We start from the raw sequence: 19543 nt of genomic DNA on the forward strand, positions 1-19543 counted from the left end.
GTATTTATTTGAAAGAGAGTGAGCACGTGCGTGCATAGGAGCGGGGGGAGGGGCAGAGGGAAAGAGAGAATCTCAAGCAGACTTCTGCTGAGTGGGGAGCGGGATATGGTGCTCAATTTCAGGACCCTAAAACCCTGACCTGAGTGGAAATCAAGATTGGAAGCTTAACCAACTGAGCCACCCAAGTGCCCCTGGAAGCCATCTTTAACAATTTTAATGGAAATTTACCGAACTAGTTGAATACATTGTAATGCATTGTATTACAATGATGGTTTTCTTGTAATACAATGTTTTCTTGACCATGGTTTGAAGCTGGATTTGAATAAGAGCTACTGAGGAGAAAAATAAGATATAAAAGAAAAACTGTTTACCCTCTGAAATGTACCCTTAAAATATTTAACCATTTTAAATGTCAAGATGAGAATATTGTAAAAATATATGATAAGAAAATTTAAAAAAAGCTGTATTTAAATCCTGAAATATGTATTTATAGGTTTGCAGATCTTTTTTTCTGGAGTCATTTTATCCCTTTGTCTACTACTTCTAGCATTGTTTTGCAAGAACTGAAAGCAGAAATGTTGAGGCATCCATGGGAAGGGCTGTTCTTCAGTATTCTGGTCAGCTGTAGATAGGAAATAGGAAAACATAACAAGAAACCCCACTTTTATAACACTTCTAAAAATACTTTTATAACACTTTGTTCTTGCAAATCAATGCTGCAGATTCCTAATATGTGTATTACTTGGAATGTTTTGAATATCAAACTAAATGTTAAGTTCTAAGTAGCTATGAATTTATTTTTATTTATAGATTGCAATTTACTGGAAAAAATAAAACAAAAGGAGCTGCCAAGAAAATATAATTACAATATCCCCTAAATGGTTCAAAGAACCACACCAATTAAGTATTCGTGCTTGATAGCATTGTAATCTCCATACCACTCACCTCAAATATTAATTAAATTTTCTTAATGACATTTTATTAGAAAATAAGTCATGGCATAAGTGACCTGTTCTTAAAAATCATCAGCTTAACTATATTTAGAAATTTAGGTGAAAACATATTATAGTAAATATTTCTAATCACTAACTTAATACTCTACTGTCTTGCAACTGATTTTTAGTTCCATAGTTTCCTCTAAACTTTCGTAAAAAGAAAATCAGCATTTGCCATTATAATTATGCTAGTAATTTTTTTATTTTTATTTTTTTTAGATTTTTTAAATTTATATATTTGTCAGAGAGAGAATTATGCTAGTAATTTTTTGAAAGGTTATTGGAAACCAGTAGTACTAAAAGAGTGTATTAGAGAGTATTTCAAGAGTGTATTAAAATGTCTTGATGTTATTTTAAGTGCAGGTAGTTCTTTTAAAAAAGGGGAGAGTGGGGCGTCTGGGTGGCTCAGTGGATTAAAGCCTCTGCCTTCGGCTCAGGTCATGATCTCAGGGTCTTGGGATCGAGCCCCACATCCGGCTCTCTGCTCAGCAGGGAGCCTGCCTCCCCGCTCTCTCTGCCTGCCTCTCTGCCTACTCCTGATCTCTGTCTGTCAAATAAATAAATAAAATTAAAAAAAAAAAAAAAGGGGGAGAGTGGTACTCAGGTCTTAGGTCCCTGAAAGGGACAATATGGGCTGACAACCCTTGGTAAATACGGGAAGTAAGGGGTAATTGGGGTCATGTTAATAATGGGTTAAAAATATGTGGATCAGCTTTTGGAAAAACTTTGTAGTGTTCGTACCTCTGAATCCTGCTGGAAAAATCGTTGTAAGCATGATTCCATACTATTTTCAGAGAAAGGTACTTTCATGCTATTATAAATTTCCACAGAGCTACAAGTTCTGAGACAGAATTACATGAAAAGGGCATTGTGTGAACAGATACCATGGAAAGCCAGGATCCTAGTGTAGAATAAAAACAAGTAGCGTTCTTTCAGATTTTGCCATTTCTGGAGTAAATTAAACCTGATAGTACATAAGAATATCTTAAATTTCCTCAGAGGATTTTAATTCTAGAATGATGTTGAGGTATTATCTAGCAAACCTTTGTACCACTTTAAAGATCGAATACAAAAATACTCCAGAAAGACAACAAGTTCTACTTAAAATTAATCTAGCCTGCTTGTTTACTTGTCGATGTGTTGTCATTGTGCGAACATGTTCCCGCATCTTATATGGTGATCATTTTAATCTATAATGAATAAAATGATGCCCCCTTTTGGTCAGCCAGCGGTCCTTCCTGCCAAGTGATTCTTCTTGGTCTCGGGAGTCAAATTTCATTACATCATTTTAGAAGAGCTCACAACTCTAAAAAAGTCCACAATACAAATGTCTCACATTTCCTAACTGTCATTATCTATTCAGAATCACTTTTTCCTACTTCATTTATCACACAAAATTGTAATTCTTATATCTTTCTTTGGCCACAACCGTCAGCTCTCTCTTTAGCTACTCCTAAGCAGTCTTTTCCTCTTATTTCTGGAAATTATTTTCCTGCCGCGGTGAATTATCCTCCACTTTGTCCCTATTGAACTCAATTCGATTTATATCTTCCCACTTCTCCCATTTGTCAAGATGTTTTGAATTTAAATCTTACAATAAAGAAAGTCAGTCCACCCAAGTAGATGTCATCAGTACAAATACACTTTGTATTCATTCAAGTGATTGATAGAAGAGTGTTTGTTTTACGCCTGGAAGGTGTCAATGTAAATGGTCTTCGCCCCCAGTTAATTTAGAAATATTGCTAACTGCTGTGATAACATTTATTACACAAAGGAAAACGTGATATAAACAATGTAATTTTTAAAAAATTTCTTGAATACTCTCCATATATCATGCTAGAGTAAGTAAACTGAGATCATTCACGTTTTTTTTTTCAGTCTCACCATTCTAAAGCAAATGAAATTAAATAATGAGGTTTTGGAAATTTTTACTGATTAGTTTTCTCTATTTCTATTTTGAATTACTTTGCGGGAAGAGAGAGTTTCTGGGTATTTCTAAACATTTTAGGTTACAATAGGGAACAAATGAAAAAGTATTATAAAGTTATTAGTAGGACTTAGGTATCTAATGCATATGCAACCATGCACAAAACAAAATATGTTAGTAAATCCTTAACTTCTTACATTGGTAATGTCTATTAGGATTAATAGACATTTAATGAGCATTTGGATTAGCCTATTTAGCTTATTTTCACATCAAAAACTCTGGATGTTTTAACTTAGGAACAAGCAATGGATTCATATCTATTATATGTAAGTTTCAAAATGTGTAACTGGGGGCGCCTGGGTGGCTCAGAGGGTTAAGCCTCTGCTTTCAGCTCAGGTCATGATCTCAGGGTTCTGGGATGGAGCTTTGAGCCCCGCACCACCATCATCATCACATCATCGGGCTCTCTGCTCAGCAGGGAGCCTGCTTCCCCCTCTCTCTCTGCCTGCCTCTCTGCCTACTTGTGATCTCTGTCTGTCAAATAAATAAATAAAATCTTTAAAGAAAAAAAAAGGGTAACTGTTCTTTTTACCTCATTGTGACAAATAACAGTACTTTTTTCCCCTTTTATCTTCAATTTCATAAAATACACACAAAAGTCCATTTGGTATATTCTTCAAATCAGGTAAGTGATTTAATACATATGTATTCTTAAATGTTCTTTGATTATCCAATGATTTATTTGTTTTGCACAGTTAAAAAATACAGAAACCAGAGGAAAAAATGTAGATGATTCATTTATTATGATCATCTGGATGTACACAAGTGCAGATGAATTTAGGACTTTGAGTATTTACATTAAAACCTGTAAAAATTTAGGAAATCACAGTAGGGAGACCAAAATTATTTACAAAGAATCATTTATTAAACACTTTTTTTTTTTTTTTTACAAAATACAAAGATTGTTGTTCTGCATGAATACATCATATATGAAAAAAATAATGTTTTTACTGAATCTCATTTGAAGACATTCAGAATTTTATCTTCTACCAACTTGAGGAATCAATTTTGCTTTGCAACTTGTCTAATGCCATCACCAATCAAGGGGAAACCTTTTCCTTGTTAATTAAATCATATAACAGATAGCATTTTAAAGAAATAAAATCAGACAAAGTCTGTCAAACAAAGCTCTTTCTGTAAGTTAACTGATTTGCCTATGATCCTAAATTTTTTGTCAAGCTATAAGATAGGAAGAATTGAGGAGCTAGGTTAAGTTTTATAATAATGTATTAGCAGCAGTTGATAGAGAATGCAACATAAGGTTTGTTTTGTCTGTGGTACAAGAATATGTCCTATCAGACACTAACGTATTTTCCTCTACTTGAACACAAGTAAGCACGTGCTGATTGTTTCTGGGATGACAAAGTGTATAAACAGACAGGAAGCTGGTTCTGGTTGTCATCGTGAGTGCCTGTTTTCATCAGCTAATATGAATGCATCGCTAAACTTAGTGAAGACAGGAAAATGACTTAAGGGTAATATATACAGAGTTAAAATACATTTTTTATCCACTTAAGAGTGATTTCAGGCACTGCGGCTATTCAGGATAAAATGTTTCATGGTTTATTCTCGATAGCAATTTAATTGTCAGTGCAAGCGAAAGCAAATACCTGCCCACTGTCATACGCGTGACCTCGTACATCTGGAATGTTTAAAGCAAGTTCATCTTCTGCATCTTCACTTTGGAGGCTTCTTGAATTAAAATGTCTCATAGTTTGCTCTTGATAGCAATTTAATTTTCAGTGCAAGCAAAAGCAAACATACCTGCTTACTGTCACACACACGACCAACATATCTGGAATAGTCAAAGCAAGTTCATCTCCATCTTCACTGAGGAAGCATCTTTCATAAGCGGCACTTAGTGTAAACCCTCTATAGATCAGAAAATGAAAAAAAGACTGGAGATGCCTGACTTTAATAATATTAAAAAATCACTGTCATCGTCATCTGTCTGTGTAAACGATGTTTGAGTAAGGCTTGCCATCACAACATTTCTTTCCTGAGAAGGGAGCTGATCCTCTCTGTGTATCATAAGTGTGCGTGCTCTGAGCTGTGGTCACTGTCATGGCTGTCTTCATTTACTAGAGAGTCCCCTGTCTGCTGGAGGGTGGCTGCACCGATCCCCGAGAGCTCTGAAGGGAGAAGTGTTCCTTTTTTCACATTCACCAGTTCCTTTTCTCGAGCAGCAGCTCCCTGCTGTCCTCCTTTTACTCTCTTCCATTTCATTCGCCTGTTCTGGAACCAGACTTTGACCTTTAATGAAGAAAAGGAACAAATGAAAGAAAGAAAAAGAGAAAGAAAACGAAATGGCATTTTTTCCTCCTTTTGGGTCGTCAACGTAAAAATAGCCCCTCAGAGACTTAGACAAGGACACTGTGAAGGAGTGAATATGAAAATAAACCAGCACTGAATTTAACCACATAACATATTTATGATGGTGATCTAAGCGTTCAGAAGATGCATATAAAATACTTTATTTCATATTTTACAACATGCTGTATAAGAAGAACAAATGGGGGGCACCTGGGTGGCTCAGTGGGTTAAGCCTCTGCCTTCAGCTCAGGTCATGATCCCAAGGTCTTGGGATCGAGAGCTGCATCGGGCTCTCTGCTCAGCAGGGAGCCTGCTTCCCCCACCTCTCTCTCTCTCTGCTTGCCTCTCTGCCTACTTGCAATCTCTGTCTGTCAAATAAATAAATTAAATCTTTAAAAAAAAAAAAAGAACAAATGGCAGAAAACCATCATTTGGGGTTGCTCAAAGGTACTTGGCTTTATAAAGAGTTTCTATGACTATCAGCTAACATTTTAATAATTATCCTGGTCAAACATTTTTTTCTTCCAAGTTCTTTGACTTGATATTTAGCTGTCAATTCCTGAACCAATTTCAAACATACTCAGAGAGCTACTGGGAAAGCTACATCTCGAAGGACCATTCTGTGCCACTGCATTCACAAAGCTTTACGTGACCATTCCACCTCAGCATAAGTTCATCTTAGAAACTATATATTTTGTGGGGCGTCTGGATGGCTCAGTGGATTAAGCCTCTGCCTTCAGCTCAGGTCATGATCTCAGGACCCTGGATTAAGCCCCACATCGGGATCCCTGCTTCGCAGGGAGCCTGCTTCCCCTTCTCTCTCTGCTTGCCACTCTGCCCACTTGTGATCTCTTTCTCTGTCAAATAAATAAAGTAAATATTTTTAAAAAAACTATATATTTTGAACCATATATATATTTCATATAAGCTTTGTAGACATAAGATTTCTTCTAAAATTTAACTGAATTTGCCCAATACATTAAAGTATATATGTTATAAAATAAAAAATATAAATAAATATGCATTAAATTACCACTTATTTTCAGAACCAGAATAATATTGGCATCATTTCATCTTCTTGTTTTGGAGGAACTTTATGTTCATGTTGCATTTCTCATTAAGCTAAGTGGTCCTTTTACATTACATTGATCTGTCTACTCCAATCAAAGTTACCACACACCTGAATTTTGTGCTTATCATCTCTAAGCCTTTATATAAAACAACCAACCAAAATAAACAACAGTTTGTGAATAACAAGTGACCTGAAAAAGTACTGTTTAATTTTGCTTGTCTTTTACATTTATCAAAACAGGATGTTTCTAACTACAGCCTTCTTGACCTACCCATGTTGATTCAAGAGACTGCAATCTTTATGACTGTATACTATTCCATTGTGTGAATATACCACAGTTTATCCATTCTGCTGTCCATGGGCACTTGAATTTTTTTCTTTTTTTCCCCCCGTTTATAAATGATACCGCTATAAACATTCTCACATTTGTGTTCTGATAAATATACGACAGAACTTCTCTGAGTGTATCATTCAGGGATTGCATCACTGGGTCACAGAATATATGAACATTCAAAGTAACATGGTAATATGGAAAAACTGTTGTCCAAAGTTGTATCAACTTACCCCCCACATAAACACGTGGAGTCCAGTGTGTAAGACTTGTTATTGATCAAGCCCCATACTGGGTGTAGAGATTACTAAAAAAAAAAAAAAACCTTAAAAACACCAACAAAAAAACTTGCTGATGGGTGTTCATGTGTTACTGTTACTTAATAACCTAACGATCAGTAGTTACCCTTTATTATATACCTCCTTTTATTATATACCTATTTAAAGCTAGGCAACTATATTATATATTCTAAATATATATAGATATAGAATACATATTCTAGATATAAACTATATATTCTAATAGTCACAATTTTTTCCAGATCTTTAACATTATTCCAATTTTATAGATGAGGAAGTTGAGACTCAAAGGTTAAGTAACTTGCCTAAGATGACACAGCGGGTAATACAGGATGCCAGAATTTAAACCTGGGGGTGGTTTGGCTTCAGACTGGGCTTTTGTTGTTGTTGTTCCTGTTTTATTTCAAATTCTTACTTTTTAAGTATTTAGAATAGAAAAGTAAAACATATAAAGTATGTGAACTCCATCCATATGATTACTATCATTCATGCAATTCTCCTACTCTATATAATTAGGTTCGTAAATATGACACTATTTCCTGTACTATAATTTAGGTAATTATACTACTCAATTTAATTACCTTTGCAAGCTTGACATCACATGTTACATTAGATCTTTTCCACATGAGTTGGGTTCTACTCCTGGCTTCACTTCTAAGTTTCTGTGTGAATTTGAGAAAATTATACTTCTCTCTACCCCAATTTTCATATTTGTAATATTGGAATAATGAGCCTTTCAAGATTCTCCATAGGGACATTTTCTCCGCGGACAATTCCAGATGGAAGAAACACATCATCATCATTGTCACCAAGAGCTGAAACATTCAGTCAAAATAATCTTGGCAGAAAATGGGAGGAATAGATTTCTTTTAAAATCTACATTTATTTCCTTTTCTGGGAGAAGCGGTACAGTAGTTCCATAATAACAGTATAAAACCTGTTATGTGTAATTCTAAATGAGAAAAATGTAAGAATATGGTATTGATTTTAGAAGTCATATAGGCTATTTTGTGTTGTTTTCTGTAACCATGTGAAAATTTGCCATTTCACTTTTTTTTAAACAGACTGAAAAAAGACTTTCATAGTTTTCAATGGTAGATATATGTGCATACATACATGTATGGATGTATGAATACATAAAGACACATACATGTAAATGTATGTGAAAGCATTTGGTAATTATACAGTAATTATATACTATTTTTCTTTAGAGATTAAATTACATATTTGATACTAGAAGTCCACGAAATTAATAACAGAAAAAAAAACCAGCAACAAATAAATACATGATGGGTCCATCTTATGAAAATGGAAAGGAAGAATGCAAAATATCAAAAGTCAGTGTGTCTGGATTTATTTTCAAATATTCTATAAAATTTTGAGGTGAATTGAAATGAGAAAACATGTTTTTCCACTAGGATAACAGTATTAAAAATAAATTTATAAAAGTAATCCCAGATTATAAAGCAATATTTCCACTAGAATATTAATACTGAAGTTTTATAAATAAATATAGTTTAATTTCATATCACTTTATAATCCAACTTCATTGGTTAAATTGAAAAAAAAGTTTCTGTTTTATTTTGTTTCTAGTTAGCTAAGTATAATCATGCAAATGCCTGACACTTCATTTTTAAAAAAATAGATATGCTATTTATTTTCATTAAACTTTACATGTGCGTTTTATATAATTGCTTCTTGGCCTTTGGTTAAGACCAAGTGTAGTATCCATTCTTATCAGTTTAATAATCTGCATTTTTATAAACTAGACAGAGCAAAATTAATCTCACATTTCCTTAGTGAATTTCAAGCTCCATTTATTCATTTATATAGTTGACATTAGTGAATGTCTAGCAACAGCTACTGTGTTAGATCAAAAACAGAAAAGGTTAGAGGGAGAAATGTACAAATAAATAAGACAAAGTTCCTGCCCTCAAGACATTCAGAGTCAATAAAAAAGACATATAAGTAATAGTTCTTTTTTTTTTTTAAGATTTTATTTATTTGACAGAGAGAGAGATCACAAGTAGGCAGAGAGAGAGGAGGAAGCAGGCTCCCCGTTGAGCAGAGAGCCTGATGTAGGGCTTGATCCCAGGACACTGGGATCACGACTTGAGCCGAAGGCAGAGGCTTTAACCCACTGAGCTACCAGGCACCCCAAGTAATAGTTTATTGACTGTATATGAAAGCCTTTGATATAAAGATTAGCTTCATATTTTATAGAATATCCTTAAACTGTCGTTCTAGTTGGTATCGTTGCTAATCCATTACTAAGAGATTCACCCAATGGCCCATGATAGAGTAAAGAACTCTACCGCCACAGTCACTATTCCACATGGCTACGCTGCCACATAATTATTATAGCAAATTGTTTCTTTCCTCTGGGAATCTCATGCTCTTGATATTATTGACATGAGAATTTTTTATCCTAGCAACCTAGAGCCATACCATAGGTTCTAAGAAATTGGATCATCAAACATTTTGCATATAATTAAAACAAATCTGTCCATCTGGGCACATAATAAATAAACTTTGTGAACTTTCATCATTGTGGGAGTCCTAAAGCCAATTTTATCTTCTAGTATATAATTTCTCTGGAAAGTGCTAGATAAATGAGGTTTTTGTTTTTGTTTTTTCAAATACTTCCTTTTTCAAGCTTGAATCTAAGGCAAGATTCCATATAAAGTACATTTTGTTTTGTTACATAGTATGATTAACAACTCATATAAAAATAAATTCTTTATCCAAAGAATCTGAGTTACGAAAAAATACTATTATTCATGAAATTAAAGCAATATGAATCAAACCTTACAAACCCCTAATATCTATGCATACAGACAGCTTTCAAAAAATATTCATATTAAAAAGTAACAAACATATAATAGCCTGCTGTATTATAGTAGTGAATATTTAAAGTGCTCAGTTATACACCTTACTTCTCAGAACATTTGCTTATTAAGAAGTTTCACTCGTTATCCCTTAGTATACATTTCCTGGATGATCAAACTACTGTTTAAATAAACAGAAAATCATTTATTCACATCTTGACTGTTTTTACTAAAGAAAGCAGTCAAAAGATTTTTGCTGTGATTAATTTGTTTGAATGACGTATTTCAGAATTTAGAAATCATATCTTGTCCTGTGAGAATCATAGCTGCCATTGGCTAAACATTCGTTTTACCTTTTTATTTAATTTATTTAGTCATTCACATTACAGCCCTCTATATAAAACTCTGTAAATACCTGTCCTTTCAGGGCTCACAATATATCACAGGAGAATACAAGTGAAATATGCACCTGCAACTGCCACACAATTTCCTAAGATGGCCAGAGGCAAATAGATTGATAGGATGCTGGGCTACATAAGGCTGTAACCCATATTTATATAACACCATAAATGTCTGTCTTTTGAAGAAACAAACGTTAACACCAAACATCTGGATGAAAACTGAATATTTCAGTGACATATCTAGAGGTTTCTAAACATCTGGAATTTGTAGATTTAATACTCTGTTTTCATTTGTATCTGGGCACTTGAAATACTGTAGATATTATCTAACAAATATTTATTCACATCTTTACCACATGAAAACATGCAGAGAATAATTTTATAAGTACAATTTTTCAGATCTAATCACATGCCCTGAGATTAAATTTGGTCACAGCAGCTGATCTAGTAAGCCAAGGTAAACAAACCCTAGAAAGACTTACCCAAGTAATTCAGTGGCAAAGTCAGCAGCTGAACTGAAGAATTAGAACCAAGAATGCTCCATAAGGTAAGGATGTAAAGTATGAAAAGAAATACTCCTCCTGCCTGAACTGATTTATATCTGATTAAGAGGAGGAATCCCTCAGCTGTTTCAAGGAGTACACGGAAGCAACCAATTGACTGGGCTGTTTCTAATGCCTTACAACTTGTGGTTGGGTGATACAGTGTGGGCGGGTAGGAGGATGAAGGGTGCTAGGACACATTCCATGACTACAGCCTGAGTTCTTGTTTAGAGGGCTGCCTGTCATGAGTATCCCCTATTTTAGCACAATGTTTAAGACCAATGAATCGTTCTCGCCTCTGTAATTTTCAGTTTTGAAGCCTCTTCCCCCCTGCCTATTTAGAATGCTTGAGAATTAGGCTCACCAGTGTCATCATAAAATATTTACTTTCTTGCATATTTTTAAACAAAGTGAATACACATTAGCTACCGGGAGCAGTAGGCAAGTTATATATTCAAAAAACCCTTTTTTGAGGCAACAAATGAAATTATCCATAATAAATTATATGTTATGGGTGTTATTACAAGCCAATGGCACATTTCTCCTTTCCAAAAATGCAACCAAAGTAGTAGTCATTCACATGATGGGCAAAATTCTCAGAGGAGTGATTCCTTTTAACTGACTTTTTAGAAATGTAGTAGAGTACATTAGTACAGTAGTAAGATGCTAACAACAATACCTCTTTCTGTCATACTTGAGGAAATTCAACTCGAATGGCCTATTTCAATAATATTTACAGGGAAATGCATTATTCCTAATCCTATTTTTTACAAAATTAAAAAATAGGTATGCCTTTTAATTATTTTAAGTGAAATACTGTTTACCTAAGCATGGTGTGAACACATGACTTCAGTAAATTTGTGTGGAAATACCAAAACTAAATTAGGAAACTTTATCCTTTATTGTGTTAAAAAATTCCTGACTAGCAAATCTTTAATACATAAAATTGTGTATTCTGAGCCGCTACCCATACTTATTTGTTCACACCCCTGAGATCAACTAGAATGATGGCCTCTGTTCACAACATTTTCCTAATCTCTGGGATGAAGTTTAACAAGAGTTAGCAGCATATCACAGTCAATATATACCATTTTGACTAACAGACTCTTCTAGTCATGATCTAATTAAGTGAAACCCATCAAATATAAATATGTGGTTGAAACATAGGAACACACTTTCTCTCTCTTTTTTATAACTTTTTAAAAGATTTTATTTATTTGTTTGAGAGAGAGCCTGAGAGGGGAGAAGGTCAGAGGGAGAAGCAGACTCCACATGGACCTGGGAGCCCGATGCTGGACTCGATCCCAGGACTCCAGGATCATGACCTGAGCCGAAGGCAGTCACTCAACCAACTGAGCCAGCCAGGCGCTCCAGAACACACTATTTTTATCAGCACAGTAGAAAAAGGCAACTTTCTATGGTTCAATCTAATGAGATTAATATCTGATTATTTCCAGACAAGTTTAAGTTCATTATAATATATATGAGTCTTCACCACACTCATCATTTCATTTATTTAGGGATTTAGGAATCACATCCTAAGATTATTTTTAAAAAGTATAATAATAATTATTACTATCATATTCAAATGCCCTGACTACAGAAAATAGTCTATAACCTAAATATCTGGGAAAAGTTCAAAAATTAAAAAAAAAATAACTGTCCAGGGGCACCTGGCTGGCTCAGTCCTTTAAGTGTCTGCCTTTGGTTCAGGTCAAGATCCCAAGGTCCTGGGATTGAGCCCCACAGCAGGCTGCCTGCTCAGTGGAGAGTATGCTTCTCCATCTCCGTGTGTCCCTGCCCCCATTTGGGTTCTTTCTCTCACACTCACTCTCTCTCAAATAAAATAAATAAAATCTTAGAAAAAAAAGTCCATCATTAAAAATGAGAAATAATAGATTTGAAGCTAAAAATCTATTTCAAATTAATGCATTCTGAGGTTTTCATGAAGAGTGATGTGACTATGACAACCAATTGGCAGAAAGTCTTTTACAGCCAGATTCTCTACAAATTGTTCTCTTAAGGTCTGTATTTATCATTTTATGGATGTCACAGACCATATACATATACTGATGCATAGACTTATGTAAATAATAGAACAGGTCTTTAGAACTGAAGGTGTCTAACACAAAACTGGCTCCTCAAAATTTCTGGAAGCTTCTTAGTTTTAGAATTCTTCAAATGACAAAAAAAAAAAAAAATCACAGGTATGCAAGGACAGTGTGGGAAAGGAATAATCTTTCATAGCAGAAATTTCTTTCTTTAGCATTATACTTTAAAATGGTGATCCCAGGGACACCTGGGTGGCTCAGTTGGTTAAGTATCTACCTTTGGCTCAGGTCATGACCCTGGGTCCTAGGATTGAGCCCTGCATCAGGCTCCCTGCTCAGCAGAGAGCCTGCTTCTCCCTCTGCCTGACAGCCCTCCTGGTTGTGCTCTCTCTCTAACAAATAAATGAATAAAATCTTTTAAAAAATAAAATAAAATAAGATGGTGATCCTGCGATGCAATGCATATTATGTTTCAGAATGTTGTTGATTTACTGATTAAGTATAAATTAATATATTTATTTCTTTATTGAAGAAATTGGGAAATAAAATGTGGCAATTCTGAGATTAAAAAGAATTATCTTTATCATTATACCAGAGTGATGAATGTTCATAGCAAGAATGTGTAGAGCAAATTTTAATAAAGTTTTTAAAATAAAGAGCATTTTATAGTTGTGTGTAAATATATATAATATAGAAAGATAGCAATATAAATATATATCTATAAGTATATATACATGCATATATGTGTATGTATATATATATACATACATATAGAGACATATCTGTACATTGATATTTCGATCCATCTAACATTTAAAAAATTGATTTGTTATATATGCTCAAGACTGTTTCAATAAGGTTAGGGCCTGATTTTTCTGAGAATTTTTTCTACATTATTTCCTGTTTAGATATGTATATTTATAAATTATTAGAGATCAGTCAATTGCTTATTTCTCAGCCTTCTACATTATACAGGTAACATTTCTAAAAATTGATTTAGGACAGGGTTAAATCATTGAACTTTCTTTATAGATCTTGCTTTATAATTGATTGTCTTACATTACTCTTCTTATTTCCTGGTCTTTGTTTTGTAGTATGTAAGATAGTTCTGAATCTGCCTTTTAGATTGTACATTGTGCCGGGGTGCCTGGATGGCTCAGTTTGTTAAGGCTCCGACTGTTGATTTTGCCTGGGGTGGTGGTCTCAATGTTGTGGGATCGACCCCCAAGTCAGGCTCCCTGCTCCTCTCTCTCTCTCTCCCCCTCTCCCTCTGCCCCTGCTCTCACTCGCGCTCTAAAATAAATAAATAAATATTTTAAAAAGTAAAGATTATACATTGTTCATATGCATTCCTTAAAAAAAAAAAAAACAGCAGTACTCAGGCAATACTTCTTTCCATTACAAATGAAGATTCCATCACATTCCATCATCAACTCCTCTACCTTATGTTAACCACCATTTTTCTACTAGGGGTTAACTCATGTTTAGTCTATTATTTTTTTAATTTTTACTTTTTTAAAAGATTTTATTCATCTGTTTGAGAGAAAGAGAGAACGAGCAGGGGTTGGGGCAGAGGGAGAGCAAGAGAATCTCAAGCAGGCTCCCCAGTGAACACAGAGCCCAAGGCCAGGAGGGACTCTAACCCACTACCCTGAGATCAGGAGCTTTGCCAAAACCAAAAATCAATGCCCAACTGACCGAGCCACCCAGGCACCCCTCATGTTTAATCTTTTAAAATAGCAGACACACCATGATTTAAGCAAAAAAACAACTTATTGTTACTTCAGGTGACTGTTAAATACTCTTCTAAAGAAATAAGGAAATATTCTAACATCATTGGCTTTGCAGGTAGTCTTGAATTAAACAGACAATATGTCTGGTCATGGAGAATAATTTATTAGCTAAATAGCTAAAAGCATTCATATGAATTTATAGAAATAAACTTTCAAAGGACAGGGATTATGTAAATTGATGTGCAAACAACAAAACTGCTGTTAATTTGGCACATGGAAAATTCTTCTTCATAGTGATCCAAAAAACTGGACGCCTATTTTGAAAATACGTGGCACTGAGCCATTTAATGATTTAGAAGTAACAAACAAAGCATAATCCCTCTCATTTCCAATAATGGAATATGATCCAAGTAGGTGGGATTTTCCATTTATCTTGGCAGAGGTATCATGCATTTGGTCTGTTTATTACAGTAATCTTTGCTAGTTTACAAATCTGCAACACTGCACCTTTATTAGCTTTGTGAAATGAAAGGGTCTCCCATTCTTTCTATATTTGGCATCTTTAACTGTATAAAAATGTCCATTTTGTCACTCCTGTTATAGTTTCATGCAGCCGCCTTCTCTCTTCTTCCCACAGTGAGGTATTAAAAAATTGGCAGCAGCTTTCTCCAAGTGTGTCTGGACAGATGAAAAGGCCAGAATAAGCATGTCAAATGTAAAAATACCTTGGGACAGGAGGGCCTTTGGACTGATGGGCTCTTCATAATATTCCAAGTGGCTCTGCCAATTGAGGCTTATTAGCTGTTGATTGAGAAGGGTATATGAGTATGTTGTAAAATGGAAACTCTAAGTTAGAAGCTGGGAGATACTAGAGTGGTAACTTCCACACAACAGCAGTATATAATTAAAAATATTTGAAGCTCAACTGTGTTCTGGTATCTCCATTTTTATTTAACATAAAATAATTTTCTTTAATACCTATGTGCTAATGTGGAATTACTTTGCAGAATGAGCCTCTTTTTCTTCTTCTTCTTCTTTGACCAGATGTAGTTCAAGTGGGATTATAAACTTCTCTGACCTATTAAGGTATTGCATTATGGGAGACACAAGCATTAAGAATCTGACTTCTTTGTAAAATTGCAGAAACTGTTCTTCAGGTAGGGATTTGAAAATTCAGGTCCTGAGTGGTATTTAAGGATTTAATATAACTTACTTTTTTCCTTAAAGGAAACCTAATCATCTTAGTAAATCTGTTTTTTATAGTAAGTCTTTATAATGACAAGTACGGGGCCTATAATAAAATGCAGCAAGTAGGGCACCTGAGTGGCTCAGTGGGTTAAGCCTCTGCCTTCAGCTCAGGTCATGGTCTCAGGGTCCTGGGATCGAGCCCCACATTGGGCTCTCTGCTCAGCAGAAAGCCTATTTACCCCCCTCTCTCTGCCTGCCTATTTGTGATCTCTCTCTCTGTCAAATAAATAAATAAAATCTTTTTTAAAAATGCAGCAAATATGTTGATTAGTGATACAAACAAAGTAGGGGTAAATACAAATAACATATCAGTTATACACAAGCACATTTCATAGGCAATTATATAAGATTCCTAGATGAAAGTACATCTAAAGACTACTTCTCATTATAAATCATGTTTTCATTTAGGAGAAAGTTATTTCTGTAAAACAATTCTGCCATAAATTGTTATAGATTATTTAATACTGATTTTTTTCTCTCTACATTATACATATATAAGTTCTACCTTAGCATTTGAGTCTTGAAAAGCTTTTACAAAGTCAAGAAGAAATATTTTAGGAGATTGAAAATCCTATTAAAGTTAAGGAAAACACTGTACAATATGGAGTTAGATGTAAGTCTCAGGTTATTTTAAAGTATGGCAAGATAAATCTTGCAGAATGGATATAAAAAAAGTACATGTCTATAATTAGAATATTTTACATCTGGAAATCCTATAAGAGGGGTGTTATTTAAGAATACGTAGGGTTGGGATATAGATTACATAGATAAGCAGGTATAGCACTAATGCAAAATCAAAGTAATGGAATTGCTGTGTCACAATTAAAAGAAGATGAATGAAATGGGTTCAGTTTATAACTCTACATTTATAACTTTAAAAGCCCAAGCTTGAGAAAATAAATTGAAATGTCTCACTGGGACAAGAGCTCTGGCATGTTGGAGGAATCTGCTTTTAGACCTTTAAGAATAATAAAATTGATGACTGACAGCATACAGTATTTTTCTGATAAATTTAGCATAGTAAAATTCATCCCAGAAAACATAAATAAAGCCTTCAGATTCTCAATTTAAGATACTGAGTGTACACAGAAGTCTAGGAGTAAAATGAAATCTGGCATAATCAGGAACATTTTCCCATACAACTTTGTCATTCCTCTCTTGTGACATTAAACACTCATCATAATTGGTAGTCCTTGTTCAATCTTTCCCTCTTCCATGTTCTAGCAGAGACTCGTCTAATTTATTTTAGGGAGATTTTATTTCTAGCATCTCGCTCAACAAATATTTGTGTTACAAAATAATTCACTATGCCTTGAAAGGCAAAGATTCCCACCCCCCTTTGTTGACAATTGTGTTTTATAGTTTATGCCAGAAATTCTTTCATATCCATTATGACATATAAACCTGAGTAGAAGCAAGAGAAGGTAGTTTTAATTTCCATTTTGTGCCTTAGGGAGATTTTTACTGGCCTAAGAATACACAATTTCAATTGGAAAATCTAGTTGTTTTGTTCAAACTTCTATCAAAATAATTCAGTTTCTTCTTACCAACACATAGTGGCCCTCTAAAGACTTAATTTTGATTGGGAATTTGGATTCCACATGCATACATCTCCTTTTCATATGAACTTGCAAAACTGGAAATAAAGATTTACAGGATATAAAATCTTCTGCACAATACAAAATTTCAATTCTTTGAAAATCCAATTATATCTCAAAAGGTGTTTTTGTTTTTTCCCCTATGATCCTATAGTTAGATTGTTTCAGTAATGGCCTCTGACAAATGTTACTTTCCTTCCTTGTACCCATTCCTTTAGATGGTCCCCTTGTACATAGACAATGTGCTTGGTCATATGACTTGCTTTAGGCAATGAGGCACAGTAGTAAATATGTGGTAAGCAGAGTCTTTGAAAGCCCTTGTACACTGGAGTTTTTCTTCTACTTTTGGCAATGCTTTTACCCCCATTTGAAAAGTCCCAGAGAGCCTATTAGAAGAAGTTGAAACCACACACAACAGAGACAAGTGTCCCAGCTGAGATTATCTAGACCAACCAGCTCTTCAAACCCACCGGTGACTGCAGCTCTGTGTATGAGGCATTTAAGTAAGGCCAGCAGTCTAACTATCCAATGAGCTCAGTCAAAATCCCTGACCCACAAAATTGTGAGCAAACTGAACATTGGTTATTGGTTGAAACCACTAAGATTTCTGAATGGTTTATTACATAAGAAAGGCTAACTGATACAAAACTGAAAAGGGACCTTAAAAAAAAACAAAAAACAAAGATTAAAATTAAAATTGGTGTGTGTGTGTGTGTGTGTGTGTGTGTGTGTGTGTGTGTATAATTTTGCTTAAAACTGCACATCATTCTTCTCCATAAATGGCAACTCAGGAAGAAAAAGACATATCCAAAATACCTAATAAATTTCCAGACCAAATTTATAGAATTGCTTCTAAAAATAAATTATTTTAAACCAAAAGTGAAACCTCTGCCTTATAATCAGATAATCACAGGTAACCAAAGCCACCCCCGAACAGCAAGCACAGAATCTTCACTTTTCTCTTGACTAAGAGTGCAGTACTGCAAGCCATTATTTCCATAGGTTGGAAGCAAATCCTGGTTTGTTTCCTTTATGTATCATATAAAACATGATTGCATTTCTTAGAATTCACAGTCTATACACAAGGACATTAATGTGTAATGCCTCCCCTCCCTTCTTTTTTTTTATCTGCTCCCAGTTTTTTTTTTTTTTAATGAAAATAAAACAGGTGTCCAATAATGCAGACTTCAGATTCTCCAACATTTCCAGCATGCCAAATGTTGTACCCTTACGGAGGGAACTTTGTATGTAAAGTTCAAGGGAAGGAAAATGTTGTGCTTCACAACTTAGGCACTAGTTATAACATTTAATAAAACATAAACTGCCAATAAATAAAACCACATAAAAGTGTTTCTCAATATATTCCCACTACCCAGAAATATCCTTCCAAAAGCTGAAATCGAGAAATCAACAGAGGAAAAAAGATGATTTAAGAAATTGGATAAAATAATTTGCTTTCCTAAGACAGTATTCATTTGTCCACACCCTGTTGGTATTTCTTTGGTGCCGATGGGATTCCTGGAGGAGGTGTATACAGTGAAAGAGGAAATGAGACTCTAGTCCTAGGAGTGCCAATCATAACTGCACTGTCCATAAAGATGTTTGGATTTGCCTTTCAGGAATGTTTTTCTAAAGATTAGCAACTGTTAACCATCAGTAGGCTAGATTCTCCCAGGGCAAATCAGAATCCATAAAAAGAATGCACTGGGAGCACTACTGGAGCAAATAAAATCCAAGAAAGGACCTAAAATATAATTAATTAAAAAAGCATTTTCTAGGTTTTATCAACTGGGGTCCACAGATCATTAATTTCTAAGTGTTCTCTAAATGAATCAATGCCAGAATTTTTAATTTTTGAGACCAACATAATTTCAAAAATATTTGGGAAATATTTACCAATGATCTATGTTCCCTTACTCCCATGATTTCCCAGCCCCCTTGAACTTAAGTGGCACCACTGATGATTTCCGGACCTTAGAGTATAAATGGAAGTGACATGGGTCATTTCCAGGTGAAAACATTTAAAGGTCAATGCATGAACCTCCAACTCTTTCTTACCTCCTGTGGTTACCAAGGACACCACATGTCGAGATGCCAGAGAGTCAGATTGGGTCCGTGAGTGATTGCTTGTAATGCTGGACTTGT

General features: G+C 34.6%; 1 protein-coding gene across 1 annotated transcript in view; it reads right to left on the bottom strand.

Moving 5' to 3' along the window:
• Window positions 1–3701: 3701 nt before the first annotated feature.
• Window positions 3702–19543, bottom strand: part of MEOX2 (mesenchyme homeobox 2) — a 63602-nt gene continuing 47760 nt past the window's right edge. The window contains exon 3 of the mRNA XM_080818301.1: window positions 3702–5235. Within this exon, the coding sequence (XP_080674427.1) occupies window positions 5011–5235 (225 nt within the window). The 3' untranslated portion in view covers window positions 3702–5010. The remainder of the gene's footprint in view (window positions 5236–19543) is intronic.

Source organism: Martes martes (genome assembly GCF_963455335.1).
Source record: "Martes martes genome assembly, chromosome: 11".
NCBI lineage: Eukaryota > Metazoa > Chordata > Mammalia > Carnivora > Mustelidae > Martes > Martes martes.